Source organism: Odocoileus virginianus, chromosome 17 (assembly GCF_023699985.2).
Source record: "Odocoileus virginianus isolate 20LAN1187 ecotype Illinois chromosome 17, Ovbor_1.2, whole genome shotgun sequence".
Lineage (NCBI taxonomy): Eukaryota > Metazoa > Chordata > Mammalia > Artiodactyla > Cervidae > Odocoileus > Odocoileus virginianus.
Genome location: NC_069690.1, coordinates 54,635,331 through 54,654,521, shown reverse-complemented (window position 1 = coordinate 54,654,521; position 19,191 = coordinate 54,635,331). Strand labels below are relative to the sequence as shown.

At 57.9% G+C, this 19,191-nt stretch overlaps 1 protein-coding gene across 2 annotated transcripts in view; it reads right to left on the bottom strand.

The window, feature by feature from the left end:
- SDK2 (sidekick cell adhesion molecule 2) overlaps positions 1–18,797 on the bottom strand; it is a 260,100-nt gene extending 241,303 nt beyond the window's left edge. For both annotated transcript variants that reach the window (XM_070480035.1, XM_070480036.1), the window contains exon 1: positions 18,367–18,797. In XM_070480035.1, coding sequence (XP_070336136.1) covers positions 18,367–18,430 — 64 coding nt within the window. In that variant the 5' untranslated portion in view covers positions 18,431–18,797. The remainder of the gene's footprint in view (positions 1–18,366) is intronic.
- Positions 18,798–19,191: the final 394 nt, after the last annotated feature.

Here is a 19,191-nt window from a genome sequence, read left to right as displayed (position 1 = left end):
GGGCAATAGCAGTGCATCTAATACAGGCGTTAGTGACATTCCAGAGGAGAGGAGAGAACGGGGCAGAAAAATATTTGAAGAAATAGTGGCTGACATTTCCCCAAATTTCTGGTGAAAGACAAAGCCCTTCCTGATTCCTCAGGGGAAGACACCTTTTCCCCACTGGGCCGTGTGTGTCTGTGTGTGTGTGTGGGCGTGCACACACACACACACTCACAAGCACGTCTGACTCTGTGTGACCTCCCTGGACTGTAGCTTGCCAGGGTCCCCTGTTCACGGCATCCCTCAGGCAAGAATACTGGAGTGGGTAGCCACTTCCTCCATGCTCCAGGGGATCTTTCCAACCCAGGGATCAAACCCCCATCTCGGGCATTGGCAGGTGGATTCTTTACCACTGACCCCCACTGGATTATTGCTTCCTATTTCAACTTAACAAATACTCATGTAGGGTCAACTCTATGGCAGAAGCTCTTCTAAAACATAGTGATGTTTAATCCTGACAACAACCTGGAGATGCAAGTATGACCCTTCCCAATGTACAGATGGGGAAATTGAGACTCGGTGAGTCCAGGTTGCCTGTCCACAGCCACAGACGCAGTCTGGCCCCAGGGTGCTCACTCTGATCCACCGCCTTAGCTGGCTGAGTCACAGAAAAAGGAATTCCTGCATGGGCCTGACGGGGAGGACGGGAAAGAGGGAGGAGGTCCTCTCACCCTCCTCCAGGCCCCCAGAGCTTGACTGGGAGGAGAGACTGGGTAACTGAGACTGCACCCCGATCCAGTTCAGTTCCCTCTCTGCCCTGCAAAAGTGGGCTGGACAGGAAGAAGTCGCAGATCCGGCCCGGGGCCACCGAGGGGACCGGAGGCCATCGGGTCAACTCCCCTGCACCCCACGCCTTCTCAGGCCCGACACACGTGGCGCCCTCCTGCCTGTGGTTCTGGCTGGGCTGCTCTGCGCTCTTCCCTGATATTTAACGGATCCACAGCGTTTGGGGAATCGCACTTAAATAAGTGATGAATTCTCACAGCCTGCTCCTGAGCTTGTCCCTGGAGAATTTTCCATTTTGTTTATTTAAAGGGTGATTCCCTTTCATGTTCCTGAATCAAAGATGGCACTGCAGACAGACCATTAACAAAGCAGACCCTCTGGGCTGGTTTTCCAGGAGGAGGATTATGGGGTGGGGACACAGCTCAGGTCTCATGCTCCTCCACAGATGGGACTGGGGCCAGCTGGGAGGATCTCAACAATGTTCTTAGAATGCAGATTCTGATTCATCACCTGTGGAGCCAGGCCTGAGAGTCTGCACTTCTAGCAAACTCCGATTGTTGCTGATGTTCCAAGCATCGGTCTCAGCCACTCCAAGCACTGGTGCATCCCAAGGCCCCGGATTAACCTGGCTGAACCTGGGGAAGGCATAACCATAGCAACAGTGGTCGTGGTACTGCTGTGAACAGTCACAGTATTTCCTGAGCATGCACTATATGCCATGTCACCCCTGACTGTAGAAGAGGAATCTATCCATAGTTGCAGAAGGATCTTCCTGACTTCCCTCAAAAAGTCTGCCAGTCACAAGGAAGGAGGAAACTGGATACTGGAGGATCAACATTTTCTAAGCGATATACATTGCTGCCCCATTTTACAGATGGGATAACTGAGGCTGGGAGAGTATCTCACTGAGATCCTAGCAAGCAGCAGGGCCAGGATTCCAGCTGAGGTGTGCTCTGGCCTTGAAGACAAAGGCATTTTGTACGCGGCTTCTCATAGAAGCAGACAGGCAATGCATTCCAGACAGGATCAGACAAGCCAGTCCCCGTGACACAGGGCTGAATCCCAGACCTTTCCCCTCCATTCTCCTGCCCACAGTGATCCAGACGATTCACCAGACAAAACCGGTGAACTTCATGGACAAGTTTCCAGGCTTGCTCACCATCCTGCCTCCTCTTGTCTTACCCCCAGAGCCAGAGACAAGAGAACTCCCTACCTTCTCAGCCCAAGGAGAGGTAGTGGGCGCCCAGAGAAGCTGGCAGGAGGAAAACAGGATCCCGAACGGCCAAGCTCTCTGCGTTTATAGACCAGGAAACGGAGGCCAAGAGAGGGAAGGGGAATCCCTTACAGGTCTGACTAGGGGGCAGGGCTGGCCTCATGGGCCAGTGACCCAAGCTTAGGGGCCCTGAGCTTAGGTCAATGCTTTGCTGTCACCATCTTGGAGTTCTTAACAATTGATCACCAAGAGGCCTGCATTTTCATCTCACTCTGGGCCCTGCGGGTGGGAGAGAGGTCTTGCTGGAGCCAGACCCTCTTTCAGAGCTTGTCCCCCTGGCGTGATTACTGAGCAGCGCTGAGCGAGACAGAACGCATGCGATGGGCAGGCCAGTCCCCTGCATCTCCATAAATGGGAGTCTGTGGAGAGTCAGGGCGTGAGGAGGGACCTTTTGAGGGTCAGGGAGGTGACACCCCAGAATGGTGCCTCGGGGGGCCTAACGGCTTGGCTGGCGAGGCGGGGAGAGAGGCCAGCTGTCTTCGGGGCCTCGGTCTCTCCAAGGTAACCATCAGCAACACCACCTAACATCCGAGGGCTGGGCGGATGCAGGGCGCTCAGCTGTGCCAGCCGGTCCTGGGGTCCCGAGCAATGAAAGCCAAGCTCTTCACTCGGCTTTTTTTGGGAACGGCCACAGGAGAGGAGAGAGCCAAGTGGAGCTGCTTCAGAAGCCTGGCCCGGAAGCCCCAGCTCAGAGGGGAGGCCTGGGGAGGGACGCAGCCAGACATCCATTCCTCTGGGGCCACTGTCCCCGAGGAGACAGGTGTCCCCGAGGAGACAGATGCTGGCATCGGGTGGAGCTTCGGGAGGAATGTAAAGCCCGGGGCAGGCTGGGCCGGGAGAGACTTCATCGGGCCCAGCACATCAGGCCCAGCACATGTCAGGATGATGGTGGGGGGGAGGGGAGAGTGTTCTAGAGCCCCAGAACAGGGGTCTGGGCCCTAGGGCGTGGGTCTCCAGGGTTTTCCAATGAGTCTGGAAAAAGGCAGCGTTCAGTCCACTGGGGTGGCCTCTTGACCCTGCAGCCCTGCTCCGTTTGGGCCTCCTGGGGCCCAACTGACAGGGTCAAGTGCTGGCTGGGAACCAGGGCCCCAGGGGAATCTTCACAAAGCTGGCCAGTCCATGAACACTGCCAGGAAGAGCTTCTTAAATTTTCGGAATTGACTCTACCGATCTGTTTTGCGGTCAAGAGGGTGATTGAGGGGGTGCTGTGAGGGTTAAACATATTAATACACGTGGGACCCTCAGAACAGAAACTGGTGGGAATGGCATTCTATCCATCACGGCTCTCACCCAGTTTCAGGGATTCCAAATGCACTTTCACATCTCTGCAGTCAGGATGCATCTTACTGCAGATGGAATGGCCGCATCTTCTCTTTCTTAGTGGCGTGTAAAACACTGATGTGTCTTACAAGTGATGCTCCAGGTTCGACCAAATATGAGACGGTGACAGTGATGACCATGGTGACCGACATCCTGACTGCATTTTTTTCAGCCTCACCTCCTTCCATGAGAGCTGAGGTCTGGGGTGCTCAAGTGCCCTCTTCCATATGGAAACGGGCAGGGAGACCCTAGGTGGCTGGAGAAAGCAGGAGCTTGGGGCCCCCAGGGGAGGCTGGTCTTGGGGGTGAACACAAAAGTCCAGGGCAGAGGCTGTGACAGGCTGGCAGAGTCTCCATGGCAGGCGGGTCAAGGGTAGGGTGGTTGGGCCCTGGATGGGGCCCCGGTTCCCTAATCCATTCAGTGGGGAAAGGATGCTTCCTCTCGGGCTTGTTGAGAGGACCAGTCCATCCATATCTGGGTCACGGCAAAGGCTCAGTCCATGGGACCTCCTGTTATCACGCACTGTCTGGGAGATAAAAGACAGTTCCTAAAGCAAACTGTCTGGGAGATGAGCCGGCTGTGTGTCTGAGGCTGAAAGCTGGGGTGGCAGAGGAGTGCCTGGGCTGAATGTCCGGGGAAGGGGCTCTAAGAGCTGATGTTCAACCCTGTAAAGCGCTATTCAGACCCATCGCACTCCAGGAGACCCTGCGGCTTAGGGAGCCAATGTGAGAGGTGATGCCCCTTCCAAATGCGCACCCCAGGGGCTGACTCTTGACCTCCCCGTTCCCCTGGCAGAGGCCCTGGCCATGGCGGCACTGTCTGCACCCAGATCCCCGAACCCAGCCATTGTGCAGCCCGCCCTTTCTCCCTCCCAAGCCCCAATCCAGCCAACGTGAGTGTCCCTGCAGCTCAGGTGGAGCTGAGAAAGAGGGTCCAGAGGAATCACGGGTCCTGCCAGAGGCTGGCTTCTCAGTTAAGGTGGCCAAAGTGCTAACACCGGCCATGGAGTGAAGCCTGCAAAAGGCACCTAAAATCCCAACTGCCCAAGCCCCGTGGTTGAGCACACCCCACTGAGTCCCTTGGCCTCACGTCCTCCTCTGCGGAACTGGTTAGCCCTTGGTAATCTGACCTGAGAGGCTCTCTGAGCGGCCCTAGAATTGTCGTTCATCTGCTGCCTTTTAGGGAGGCTCCAGGACTTTGGACCAGAGGAGGGATCAGGGAGGAAGACACTCTCCCAAACGCATGTGCTCGTCACCAGGGTGGACAGACAGGACAGGCACTGCCTGCATTTCCTGCTCCCCTCCTGAAGCTGGCGGAGCATCCAAGGCTGCCGGAGAGACAGCTGAGGGTGAGCACCCGGAGGGTGGGGCGGCAGGAAGCCCCTCGAGAATGTGGCCAAGCACAGCCTGACCTCAGGGGTTAAGCCACCTCGAACGTGTGCATTTGCTCCCCATTAAGTGCTGCCTGGCAATGAGAGAGATGAAAACAGAGCTCTGTGGGGGGGTGTCTCATCAGAGCAACAGGTCAAGAGAGGGGATCCAGGCTGGAAAAACAGTGAAACTGTGCATTTGAAGACAACCTGATCGTCTGTGTAGAAAACCTGATGGAATCCACAGAAAAGCTACTAGAATCGATCACTCAGTCTGGGCACGTCTCAGACCTGAGTCAAAATCCACTGTGTGCCTATATCCTCCAGACAAACCACTGGAAGTCAAAATTTTAAAAAGCTCTGACAATGGCATAAAAAACATGAAATTCTTAGGGATACATCTGACAGATGGTGTACAAAACCTGTACTGTGAGCCCCACAACATGTTGCTGAGAAGAAACCAAAGAACTAAACGATGGAGGGGCAGCCCATGCTCGTGGGCTGGAAAACTCAATGCGGTCAGATATTATTGACACCTGTGAACTTGGTCTCTATGACTGATGCAATTCCAATTGGAAGTCCCAGCAGGATTTTTAAAAATCTGATTCCAAAATTCATAGGTAGCATTAAGCAAAATATAAAATGCACATGGTGATGGAAAGGACCTAGAAGAGCCAAAACAACCCTGCAAAAGAACAAAGTCAGAGAGCTGACACTACCTGGTTTCAGGACTTATTACAAAGCAACAGTAACCAAGACCATGTGCTCCTGGAATAAAGACAGACAAATGGAGAAATGAAGCAGAACGGTGTCCAGAAATAGACCCACACCTACAGGGACAAACGACTTTCAAAGGCACAGAGATAATTCAGTGGCAAAAGGAAAGTTTTCGAAAAACAAGGCTAGAACAATTGGATATCCATTTGAAAAAAAGGAAAAGACAAAGATCTATACAGCGGGCAGAGGGGGTGACCAAGGGCCCAAGGAAACTTGGTGGTGACTCGGTGATGCTTTGAGGCTTTCTACATGTGTCAAGAACGATCAAGTCATACCCTTTAAATAGGCACAGTTTATTTTGCCAAAACAAAAACAAACACCCAAAGTTCCCTCCCATCCTACAAGTCCTCAGCTTCAAGGTCACCTCCTCCAGGAAGCCTCCGCTGGGGCAGGATGCTCAGCGTCACCCCTCTACACACCCCGACCACCTACTTCCCACCTGCACTAGTGTCCTTCACACTGGTCTCAACTGGTGACCGCAGGCCTGATGCCCACACGTGACCAGGAGCAACTTGAGAGCCAGGACCTGACTTCACCTGTGTTGGACCCCAGGCCCTATGCTTGGCTCACAGCAGGGGCTGAGAAAACGCTCAAAGGGCCAGGAGAGGCTTTGTGGTCCACGACACACGAGGGTTATGTTGGTGCCAGTGATGACGTCACCCCTGTCCTTCCTCTCCCTGGAAGGAGGCCTCTGGGCTGGGTTTGTGTCTTTTTTTTTTTTCTTTTTCTTTTTTTAAAGGAAGGACGTTGGGAGCAAGAGCTTCTGCTAGTGAGAAAAGAAGGAAGGAAGGAGAGGAGGTTCCCGCCTCCCACGTGCCACACGAACTTCGCGGGCCCTGCTAAGGGAGCTTCACCACCTGCCTCTGCGGGGGAAGCAGGCAGAGCCCGTCAGAGCAAAGCCGGCTCTGCGAGGCCATGGTGTGGCACGTGGGTCCCTCACACCTCCAGTTTAGTCCTTCTAAGGTGTGGTCCCCAGAGCAGCAGCGAGCATATCACCTGGGAACCTGCGAGAACCTCATGTGCCTGGGCACCCCCCCAGACCAGACGCTCTTGGGGACGGAGCCAAGAGATAGGCCTCCGAGCAAGCCCCCCATGGGACGCCATCAGGCTCAGGGGAGAGCCCACCACTGCAGGCCACTCTCACTTCCAACAGTGACGCAGGGGACCCCTGGGGCCCAGGATGCGCTCCCGAGGGTCCATGTGCAAGGCACCCCCCCAAGACTTTGATCAGCTTTTCTTCCATCCCCAGGTGTCCCAGGGCCTGGCACTGCGGAAGGGCCAATCCTGTGACCCCCATCTGTGTGTCAGAATCTCAGGGGCGCGTCTTTGCTTCAGCTGGGACCCTCAGGCTGGGCTCAGAGCCCTCCCACAGCGGAGGCACAGGAGACGTGGAGCCAGAGGCCTGCTCCCGGCACCCCGCGGCTGGACATTCCGGGTTCCTGGACAGACAATGGGTCCTCACATGGCGCACGAGGTGGCCGGCACGGGGGCGCGGACAATGGGCCTGTGTTTCTCCCCCACGCCTTCCTGCAGCCGCTCTCAGCCCGGGCGCTGCGAGGGCGGCTGAACCGTCAAAAGCACAGTGGTGCATCCAACGGGTCCCCAGTGGCGCTGCCCAGCACCCAGGCCGAGGTCGGGGACCCCCTTATCACACCCTCCCTCCCTCCTCGGGGCCGAACAATGCTCCTTTCTCCTGAAGGCTTCCGGCCTCTTCTAAACTCTTCATCCGCTGAGGCCTTAGGAGAAAGGGATTCAGTGCCAACACCTCTCTCCTCCCCGACGTCCAGCCTCTGTCCTCCTGGGGCGGGGAGCACGGGCCGCGGATGGAGCTCCCCGCCAGGCTGCCGGAGCCACAGCCAGAAGCGCCTTGTCTCGCCAGGGCAGATCTCTCTTCATTAGTGCAATCACATCAGCTCTGACAGCAGCGTATTTACTGCTGCCCCGACGACAGCCATTTGTCACCCGGTGATGCTCAGCCTGGTAATGAGCCTGGGGCAGAGCTAATGAGAGGCGCTCCCCCCGACCCTCCTGGGCAGCTCTGGCCCCGGGCCGGCCTGCCTGCCGGCCCACGCCCCCTGCCTACAGCCGCTCCACCAGGGCAGGGAGACGGGCTTCCAAACCGGGAGGCCCAGGCCCACTGCGCTGAGCCGGCCAGGAGCCGGCCAAGTCAGCAAGCATCCGCCAGGAGGGGAGACTTCAAGGTTGACGGAGCAGGAAGGCGTGAGTGCCCAGCCTGGTCTCAGGGCAGGAGTCCTTCAGTCCAGGGTAGGGAGGGCCAAAGAGCCGTGATGGGGAAGGCTGGCTGCCCCAGGGGAGCCTGGGAGTGCATGGATGCTCTGGGCTCTGCACCCAGAAGCCCGAGGACATCACCAGGAACTCAGGAGGGGAGTGACGAACACTTAGGGCTGCAGGGCCCGGGCATGGAGTGCTGCTGGGATGCAGGTCACACAGTTGCTGCTCAGTCGCCCGGTCGTGTCCGACTCTTTGCGGCCCCATGGACTGCAGCACGCCAGGCCTCCCTGTCCCTCACCATCTCCTGAAGTTTGCCCAAGTTCACGTCCGCTGCATCGGTGATGCCGTCAAGATGCAGACTGCACTAAGGCCCTGCATTTAGAACATAATTTTCTTTATTTGTGTGTGCCCACACTGGGTCTTGACTGCTCTCGGCTCGGGCCTTCTCTGGTTGCGGCGAGCGGGGTCTTCACTGCGGGGCCTTCTGTTGGGGCGTGCGGCCTCTGGGTTTGCAGGCTTCCGTCCTGTGCTCATGGGCTCAGCAGCTGCAGCTCGCGGACTCCAGAGCGCAGGCTCAGTCGCCGAGGCACGCAGGCTGGGCTGCCCCGTGGTGTGTGAGATCGTCCCGGACCGGGGATTGAAGCCGTGTTCGCTGCGTTGACAGGCAGATTCTTAACCACTGGGCCATCAGGGAAGCCCGCTAAGGCCCTGCTTTGCCAGAGGGCGGTTCCTGGTCACCTTGGCTCTCCTAGAAGGTATATGCGTGTGAGTAAGATAGACCCCTGGGCGGGGGGCACGGTTACTACGGCCCAGCGCCTCTCACTGCGAGAGTCTTCGGGCCTTCACTGAACACCCGGCCCCCAGCTGTTTTTCAGTCACAGTTTCATGGTGGAGCTGATGCCTGACGCATTCAGTGGCTCGTCCTCTGAAAATTAAAAGGGGAGGTGCGGGAGGGCCCAGGGAGAGGCCGGGAAACAGGCCCCCTGATGGTAGGGAAGCGAAGGGAGGACCCAGCAAACACCAGCACCCAGACAGCTGAGTCCTCTAGGGACCCAGAAGGCACCAGACCAGTCAAGGCGGACGGTTATGGTGGCCCAGGGCCGATTATGTCCGGGATACAACTATCTTAGGAGATGGGTATGTATGGATAGATACAACCTTACGGCAACACTTCCACACAAATGGCTGCAATATGTATGTGTAAGGCATCTTGGGCTCTTACAGGCGATTTGACCCGAGAGATCATCTCATTCACGTTTTTCAAAGCCAAGTTTTGACATCTATCCCCAGGGGTCCCAGGAAGCCAGGGGGCAGAAGGAACCACATCTTCCAGCAACATCAATGGGTTTTAAAATACCCTTTGTGTGTTAAAATAGGATTCAGAGAGACTGCAGAATGGAATGCAAAATCTCGGGTATTAAAAAAGGAAAGGGGGGGAAAGGCGGTGTGGCCGGCCCCAAGGCACACACCCACTCTCCTCCGCCCGCACCCGCCCTCCTCCGCCCGCACCCGCCCTCCTCCACCCGCAGAGCCCTTCACCGGACAGCTTGGGAATGCTGGTCCTATGCCCGCATGCTTCCCCATGGAGGACCCGGGGAGCCAGGAGGGACCCAGCGAGAATGAGCCCTGGCCTCCGAGGCCACGCGGTGTCACAAGCCTTCTTCCGTCTCTGTCGTCACTGTTACCCCTGCAGCACCCTGCTTCCAGGGGTTAACTTCCTTAATGGTGAACAATAATTTATGTCTAACACCTCGCTCCTTGTTGATGAAGGGTTATTATCTAAACTCAAGGAGTTTATAATTAAAGGAATCAGTCACACACACACACCAAGAGATAATTCAGAACCAACAGGACCAAGTGTCAGATGAGACATCCAGGCCATCGGCATCCCAGTGACTCAGGGGCCTTTGGGAAGACGTATTCCAGCCAGGGCAGGAAGGAGGGAAGAGTGCTGATGGCCGGGGGGGCAGGGTCGGGGAGAGGGGAGAGGCGAGACTGTGCATAGGGCAGACGGGGGCGGGCTGGGCGGTGGTACCCAGCGCAGGAAGCCACGAGGGCAAAGGTCTATCAGTAGGGTGTGGGGGAGGAGAGACGCAAGAGGTCCCAGCCTTCCGATCCTACTGTTAAGACCCCCATGGGATGGCGCTTCCCTAGCGGTCCAGGGGTTAAGACTTTGCCTTCTGGTGCAGGGGGTGTGGGTTCGATCTCCAGTCTGGGAACTAAGATCCCACATGCCTCGTGGTCAAACAAGCCAAAGTAAAACATAAAAAATATGAGCGATATTGTAACACATTCAATGAAGACTTTAAAAATGGTCCACATAGAAAAATCTCACAAAACAAACAAACAAACAAAAAACCCCCATGGGAGAGCAGATGGGGCCTCCAGAAAGAGGTCTGAGTTTCTCAGAGAGAGGCGAGGCCATGCCAACCTGCACCTGGTGCCCTGGCCAAGCACCCACCCAAGCTGGGCAGAGCCTGGGGTCACACGAGACGGCTCTCTAGTCCCCAAGCAGAGCGGCGTGGCGAGTGAGTCCCGAACGTGGACATCTCGACAGGATCAAAAGCTGACCTGCCCTCGCTGTCTCTTTTGGACGAGTCAAGGGACCTTGGCAAGTGACTTCAAGTTTCTGAACTTGCTAACCAGGTGAGTAACCAAATACTTTCTGGCCCACATCCTTCATAGGTTGGGATAAAGAGGAAAATGATATGCCTATGAATGTCGCCCGCAGACTACTGAGTTTCTAGGAAAGGATCCCGTAAAGACATCCAGCTCAAGACCTGAACAGCCCATAACAGCTCCATATCTGGGTTCCCTGTGGTGTATCTGCATTTTATGCTGGAGGCGGGGAATGTCTCAGCCAAAGAAATAGATCCCTAATAGTGGAAGCTGAGATGCTAACTGGCAGGTCTGTGAAAGATGAAGCGAGCAGAGGTGTTTGGTGACAGGGCACATGATAAATTGTAGCCCCGAAGCTGACTTTGTTTCCTTGACACCAAGATGCCAATAATGACACCGATGTACAACTTACTCAGTGTTTACCACATGGAGCTCTGTCCTGAGCGCTTAGCGTATCTCATTAAACCCTGTTACAACGCAGTGAGTTTAGGGCAGCTGCATCTCCATTTGACAGATGGAAAAACCGAGGCCCAGGGAGGCTGTGTACCTTATGCAGGGTCACCCAAGCAGTAGATGAATTCAGGGAGTCTTCTATGTCTCAGGTCCCTTACGGGTCCGCCCTATCCCATCTGGACCCTCTGTAGGCACATTCTGAGCCGGCCCTTGTGGTTCGAAGCAGGGAACAGGGCACCTGGACCAGACTCAGAACCTGCTTACCTTACCCGGGGACAAGCCCAGGCAGGCAGGTGCCACGGCTCAGACTCTGGGCAACACGGCCCCTTCCCACAGGGGAGTCTGGGTGTGGGGGACCCGGGGTCGTGGCTCCAGCAGGCCCCTGAGTCTCCATGTCCACCCCAGAAGCTGAACTCCCCGAATGGGTTGCACTGCGGCCAGTAATATTTCCTCCTCTTCGGATTATCACATCATCAAAATTTCATCACCCCTCTGGGTCACTAATAGCTTCCTAAATGGATCAAACTTTAATTGCTTCTCTCCTCCACCCCCATTCAGCTTAGAAGACTCTGTAAAGCTCAGCCACGGGGCAACCAGTCATGAACACTGCCCAAGGACCCCTCAGGAGACTCCCCCAACATCTGCAGGTCCTCCCACCCCGCCCCCCCCAGGAGGGAGGCCAGGGAAAAGCAGGAGGGGAGGAGAGGGAGGCAGGGGCTGCCCTCCTGAGGGCTCACGTTCTGCCAGCTGACGGAACCAGGGCAGAGGTGAGAGCCAGGAAGGGGCTCGGGAGCAGGAGGAGGAATGCCCAGGGCGATTTCCAAACTCCACGCCCGCCCCGGGACCAGACCCTGCCTGCCAACAGCACCACAGGCCTGGCACCTCTCATCGGGAAGACGTCAGTGAAGGAGACTGTGGACGCACAGGCCAGCCCGGGGAGTGGAAAGACGCCCCGTAGAGCCCTAGGTTCAAATCCTGAATTCCCAGCTGTGGGGCCTTGGGCAGGTAATCGCTGGGAGACTCAGTTTACCCACACAATGGAGGTGAAGCAGGGCGGAGGCAGGCAAGGATTGGAATGCACCTGACGTGGAGAAATGGACGCCACATGTGAGCTGGCTTCCCCTCTGGACATCCCCAGGATGGGGTGAGCTCAGGGTCTCAGGTGTGTTCATCTCTTTGCAACCCCATGGACTGTAACCTGCCAGGCTCCTCTGTCCATGGGATTTCCCAGGCAAGAATACTGGAGTGGGGCACCACTTTCTACCCCAGGGGATCTTCCCCACCCAGGGACTGAATCCACGACTCCTGCATTGGCGGGAGGATTCTTTACCGCTGCGCCACGCCTCACCTAGGATAGGAAGGAGCAGCCAAATCGCTCTACTCTGGTGAAGAAGCAAGCGAAAGTGAAGCAAGAGGAAGACAGGGGAGAAATACGGAGAAAAGATACCACGGGGGGGAAACCTGGAAACAAGATGCAACCTGAGTTCCAGTCTGAAGACCCTTCGGCAGGGCAAACACAGAAGTGCAGACACACTTAAATTAGCTTATTAAGTGTCTGTGATATGTCAGGCTCCACGCTGAGTGCTCCGCTCGTGTTGCCTCATTTACTTCTCCTTGTATTACAAACAAGCCAAGGGGGCTTGAGCATCTAAGTGACGGAACGCAAAGTGGCAGAGACTAACCCGACGTGACAGAGCTGGAACCCAGGCTGGCCCAGTTCCAAGCCACTGGCCACTCTACATGCCACCTCTCAACAGCATAAGGAAGAACAAACAAAACTCAAAGGCAGGGAAGAAACAGCACTGGCTGGGGCGGCTCAGGCGGGCGCCTGAGGGATGGCCCTGTCTCGGGTTAAGTGACTGCTCGGTATGAAACGCCCTTCTGGAGACCAGCGTCGCCCCTGCGGTTCTGAGGAAGGCGTGGCGCCTCATTGTGCGCTGAGACACTCTACTTCCAGCACAGGGAAGCCTGCACTCCCAGCTCCCTCGCCTGGAAAGGGCCACTGTGGGGATCATGTGACCAGCTCTGGCCAATGGGCTGCGAGGGGAAGTGAGCCCCACTAGAGCATTTAATTGCAGATGCAAGTCTTCCCCTCTCATGTATTTCAAAAGGTGCCTCCACGCCTGGATGGGCATTACCCAAGCCTCCTACCAGTCCTGCCAATTTCCTCCCCACAGAAAGATGGAGTTTGGATGACAGGGATTCAGCCAGGAACCAACCCCGAGGACAGGATGCTAGAGGCCGCTTTACCTGCAGGGCCAGAGGTGGGAAAAGCTGGGAAGAGGGGTGAGGAAGTCTGAGCACAGGCTCCTGGCTCAAGAAAAACACTGTTTCCGATGGACATGTACACACTGCTATATTTAAAACAGATAACCGGGATCTCCCTACTGGTCCAGGGGTTAAGAATTCACCTTCTTAGGCAGGGGATGCAGGTTTGATTCCCAGTCAGAGAGCTAAGATCCCACATGCTTCACGGCCAAAAAACCAGAACTTTAAAAAAAAAGAAAAACCCAGACTCAATACTGTAACAAATTCAAGAAAGACTTAAAAAAAAATGATAACCAACAAGGACCTACTGTATAGCACAGGGAACTCTGCTCAATATTAGGTAACAACCTAAACGGGAAAGGAGTTTGAAAAAGAATAGATACATGTATATGTGTAACTGAACCACTGTGCTGCACCTGAAACTGTACTCCTGGCTCAGGGAACCGGATGAGACAAGCTGGGCAGCCCCTGCCTCGCTTTGGCCCGGGACCCTGAGCAGCCCCGGGGGGTCTCTTGCTCAGCCCAGCACACCAGCCTGGCTCACTGGCCCCGCCTTCCGCCCCCAGCGGACAGGAGCGGGTGGGAGGCTGAGGAAAGGCCAGGATGTCTCAGCAACCAGGCTCGTTTTCCTTTCCATTACAGGCCGTGGGGCCGCCGCTGGCCCACTTGTTGCTATTGGCATCCCGAGGCCCCAAATTTATGATGACTCATTCCCCCAGCCTCAGGGCCGTCTGCGGCAACACGCTCCAGGCGGGGCCAGGGTGGAGACCCCACAGGCAGCACCCTAACACCCAGCGTCAATTCCAACTCAGGTTTCCAACTCCCTAAGGGGCCCAGAGTCAGAGGGGGTGGGGAGGAGGGGAAGGAAAGCGGGAGGCTCCAATCAATCAGAGGATTCCTTCGAGGGCAAGGAAAACCAGCCCCAGGAAGGATCACCAACAGAAAGCACAGCTGTCTAACAACCGGCTTGTTTTGTAACATAGTGAGTCCCCCGTCGCCAGGAGTATGCAAGTAGAGATCACATGGCCACCTGTCCCAGGCTTGGGGGCACGGTGGGGACAGCACTGGAAGATTTCTCGTGTTTCAAGTCAAATGAACTAATCCACGAAAAAGTCCCAAGGACGAAGAACAAGTTCACTCTCTATTACTGTTTAGCTTACAGCCCAACTGTGTTCCGTGGTACAAGATCGAATGCATACCAATATGCAGTTTAACACATTATTTTAAAGTCGGCCCTTCAGGCACTGTTTAAACAGAGAACGGCTGTAAAGGACTTGGCCTCTTTCCCAGCCTCCATTTCTTGATGGAACAAGGTTGCCGGCCCCTACTTTGGCCTTCAGCAGAGAACATAAAGGAGAGGCGGTCGATAAATATTTGCTGCACAAATGCATGAAAGGGAGCGCTTCGGAGGCAGGTATCAGGCTGCCAGCACGACTCGGTTTTCTGGGTGGGGGTCCTGAGTCTGTCCATCCCAGGCGGAGGCGTGGCTTCTCTGGCCAAGACAAAGCACCAAACTGTGTCGCTCATCGAACCACAGCCAGAAATGCTCCAGACTGCCCCGCCGAAGCCTGGGGGTGCAGAGGGCGAGGGGTGTGCGGGGCGGAGAGCCACCTTTCTGGCCCTGGGAGGAGGGAAGGAGGGGAACACCCCCCGCCCCACACCGGGCCCACCGTCACGTGGGCCTCCTGACACATGTCAGCTGAGCCCCAGGCAAGCACGCCACTCGGCCTCGTGGTAATTAGTAAGGAGCCCTGATCAATAAGTTATTTTTTGCTGTCAGTAATTAATAATTACAGCTTAGCCACACCATGTAATTAAACTTTCATCCCGTTCCCTTGAGTGCTGTTGGGCTTTCATTGTGATTACCTCCCAGCACTAAACTTTCTCCCTCCGGAGCCTCCAGGAACCTCCAGGGCTGCTGGCCCTCCCCGTCCTCCCACTGCCTGGTTCCCTCAGCTCAGACGCCCCTCCGTGAACCTTCTGGGCCAGCTGGCTGAGCCGCAGCTTCCAGCCTCCGGGCCTCCCCGGGATGTTCCAGCAGCAGTGGTCAAGTCTTCGAGGCACGTGAGACACCTTGCCAGGCGCTTATCTTAAGCGCCTACCCTCCAATGCGAGAGCCTGGGAGTCCGGACCAGCACTGCCAGAGGGCCGCCGGGAGTCACCGAGCGAAGTCAGGGAAGGGTCCTGGGTGAGGGAACGGCGTGCAGGGCCTTTGCGGTGGGTGGCCAGAACCCACTCCTCGTGATCCCTCGGCTTAGAGTGAAATCAATCATAACAACGGTGACAATCACCCTTTACTAAGCACCTTCTAGGGCTTTCCAGGTGACTCAGTGGTAAAGAACCCATCTTTAACGCAGGAGATGTGGGTTCAATCCCCGGGTCAGGAAGATCTCCTGGAGGAAGAAATGGCAACTTACTCCAGTATTCTTGCCTGGAGAATCCCGGGGACAGAGGAACCTGGCCGGACGCAGTCCGCGGGGCCGCGAAAGAGTCAGACTAAACAGCAGCAGCAACACCGAGCACCTTCTGTGTACCAGGCTCTTGCTGGGCGCCCCCTGGATACCTGCTTCCCTCTTCTGGACTCAGCTCTCTTTACACATCACAGCACTTAGTTTGGGAAATACATGGGACCCTTGTGACAGAGTTTCAGGGGAAATGGTCAAATGGTAGCTTTCGGTATAAACAGGTAACTTTGCCAGGACCTGAAAAAAACAACGAGGCTCAGTGGAGATAAAGTCTGGCAACGGCCAATGTGAGGTTTGTCCCCAGAGAGGAAGACTGTTCGGCTCCCCTCTCTGTATCATGACTGAAGAACGGGGTTCACGGGCTCAAAAGTGACAGGCAGGGCCAGTGGCTTCTGATGTACTTAGTCGCTCAGTCGCGTCCGAGCCTGCGACTCCATGGGCTGCAGCCCGCCAGGCTCCTCTCTCCATGGGGATTCTCCAGGCAACTCCCCCCAAAGGGTTAACGGCACGGAGAAGAGAGGCAAAGGAGAAACTCCATTCTGAACCCAGAGCAGAGAAGAAGCTGGAGCTGCATGCCTGACCCTCCCAACCCAACACCCGAGGCAACAGAGCCCCCAAACTGGGGCTGAGAGCAGGTTTCCCCACAATGCTCTGCACGGCCCGCCGCCCAGGAGGCAAACGGGAGCCGAGGACCCAGTGGAGGCTGGAAACACTCTCCCGGGGCCAGAGAGCACAAACGGCGCAGCAGGGGACCTGGGCAGCCACACTCAGGCGGGAGGCAAACAGGAGACCCAGGAGAGGGAGTGAGTCAATCAGAGACCTTCACTGCCTCTGACGGGCGAGCCCCTCCCATCGGAAGCGCGGGGACAGAAGGCGGCCTGGCCTTCAGCAGGGCAGACGCGAGGGGCTTGGCCTCAGGTGGGGCTGGGCCAGCTGTGGAGGTGGGATGTGGAAACGACTCAGCGACATGCAGGCAGAGGCTTCAGGTGCCCTGGGGACTCCTGACAAGCCTGGTCCTGGGTGGGACAAGATCTAGAGAGCCAGCTGCCCAGGGACACCGTGGGGTTGTTGGAGTCTGTGCAGTAATTAAGTTGGAAGCATCCAGACGAGTCCTCCCCGTGTCCTGGCTTTCAGCTAGTAACCCCACTGGCATCTCAGAGCAGAGCTGGGACGAGTCCTAGGGCACACTGACCCGTTCCTGTTCTGTCCGCCTCACCATCCTCCCCTGGCCCTCAGAAGGAGGACCCTGTCCTAGGGGCCAGCTCTGCTGCAGAGGGTCCTCGTTGAAGGGGGAGAGGGGCGTAGAACTCACCTGGTCTGGGTTCTGACTCCTGCCCCCAGTAGCTTGGGCGAGTCACCTAAGGTCCCAGAACTCAGTCTTCCCATCTGTTAAATGGCCACTAGAACAAGACGGCCTCTGAAGTCCCTCCCTGCTGGGAGATTTTACGATGATCGTAAAAATAATAATAACTTTTATTACCCTACATTTGCAGGGCCCCATTACAAAATTTCTAAGTGCTTTAACATAAATTACGCTGTAAAATCCTCCCCTCAACCCTGTGAGTGGGGGCTGATTATTTTTAATCTCTTTGATCTCAGCTCTCTGGAGCGCCTGACGCTGGGGGCCTGGGGGTCCCTTCTTCCCTTTGGTTCTGGGACCCCAGAGATGGGGTGAGGCCCTTTCGAGGCTGGAGACTTCGCAGACCGGAGGCCCCCGCCCACCCCGCCCCGTACCCCCAGCGGCGGGTCCAGATCTCCCCCGGAGCCTGGAAGAGGCAAGGCCAAACCCGGGAAGGGAGTCCTGAGCTCAGTCCAGGCTTCGTCTCTCTCCGCCCCCAGCAGGCGCCGCTCGGACACCGCGGGCACCGCGGTCTGGATCCGCCAACACCAAAGGCAAGAAGCACGGGCGCAGCCGCCCTCCCCCGCGGGGACCTGCGGGCGGGCTCGGGGTGCCCGGGTACCCGCCCTCCGGAGGGGGGCAGGGCGGATCACGCCTCCTCCCCGGCCCTGACAGCCCCACCCCCAAAGCCGCCGGCCCTTCTCCACCCGGAGGCCGCTCCCGGCAGCTACAGGTCAGAGCGGCGGCTGCAGACACAACCGGGCGGCAGAGGCAGGATGCTGAGTGTGTGTCTGGGGAGGGCGGGAGGGGAGACGGCCTCAGACCGCCCAGGGCACCGCCCCCCGGTGGGTCCCGGGCTGCTCTCGCGACCTCGGCTCCGGCGCGCACCCCGAAGCACCCCCGGCCCCGGCGGCCGGCCAGGCAGCCGGGCGCGGGCTCCGGGACGTGCAGGCCCCGCAACTGCCCTCCCGCGGCGCCCAAGCCTGCACCCCGCACTCTGCTCCGGCTCTTTTCAGCCGCCCTGCCGCCTGGGGTAGCCAGCGCGCCGGGCGGGGCCTTGCCCGTCCCCGCGGACTACGAGCGGGAACCCAGGAGCCGCCTGAGCCGCTGGGTGCCGCCGGGCGCTGAGCCCCCCAAGGAAGGGCCGCCCCTCCCACGCCAGCCCGAGGGCGCTCGCAGCGGGCGGGGTGGGTAGCGTTCCCCCCCCCCCCCCCCCCCCCCACTGCTCTAAAGCTCTTCTCAGCCTCCACGAGCGACGCCTCCCAGCACGGACCTCCACCTTCCCTCATTCGGAAGCCACAAGTCTCAACAAGACCACCCCATCCCCGAAAAGGAGCCCCCAAACTCGGGGAACAGATCCTGAAACTCCCGGGAGAGGGCTGTGCCCCGGCCAAGACCGGGGTCCCGGAGGCCGTCGTGAGCCCAGCGGGCTCCCGCCCCCCGCCCCCTCTCCCCCACCCCACGTGGGGGTGACCCCCCATACCTTGGGCTCCAGTCGCGCGGATCCGGTGCAGGGCCACCAGCGTCCAGAGAAGCAGTTCCCACATGGTGGCCAGGCTTGTTTTCGGAGGGGATCTCTTCCGTACTGTTTTATAATCCTGGTGGGGTTCGGTCCCCCGCGGCTCCGACCCGGAGAGGTATCCACCCGGGAGAGGCAGCGCTGGCGACCCCGACCGTTCCTCCTCCTCTTCAGTCCAAGTCCGATCCCCGGTGGCGCGCCGGGAAGGCGAGGGGCGAGCAAGGAGACGGAGGAGAGGCCGCTCTCGGTCTTGGGGCGCCTCCCCCCTGAGCACCCCAACTCCGACTTCTCCTCCCGCGCAGGGCCGCCTTGGCGATCCGGCCGGGTCGCCGGCCGGTCTCCGGAATAAACCGACAACTTCGGGAAACTTCCTCCGGTGGCCACGTTGCCCGCCCCCCGCCCCCTCCCCGCCCCCTGGTTGGGTGCTCGGCGCGGACGCAGTCACCGCCGATCCGGGCGCCGGGCCCCCGGGGCCAGGCGGGAGGCGAGCGCGGCGGTGGAGGCGGCTGCGGGGCTTCTTTCAGGGGCGCGGGGTTCGGGGGGCGCGGTGAGCGTAGCGGTCCGAACCTCCCTGGAGCTGAAGTTTTCTTCTCTCTAACTTTGCAGCCGGCATCTGGCGAGGCCGAGTCAACCCTCTTGGCTCCACCGCCCCGGCGTCCAGTCCGGGGACTCTCGGTCCCTCTGGGGACGCCTGGCCCGGGCGCGCCCTCGGCTCCGCGCCCAGCGGGCTAGCAAACTTTGCGGGTCCCGCGGCCCGGCGCGCCACCCCGCGCGCCCATGTCCGCGCCG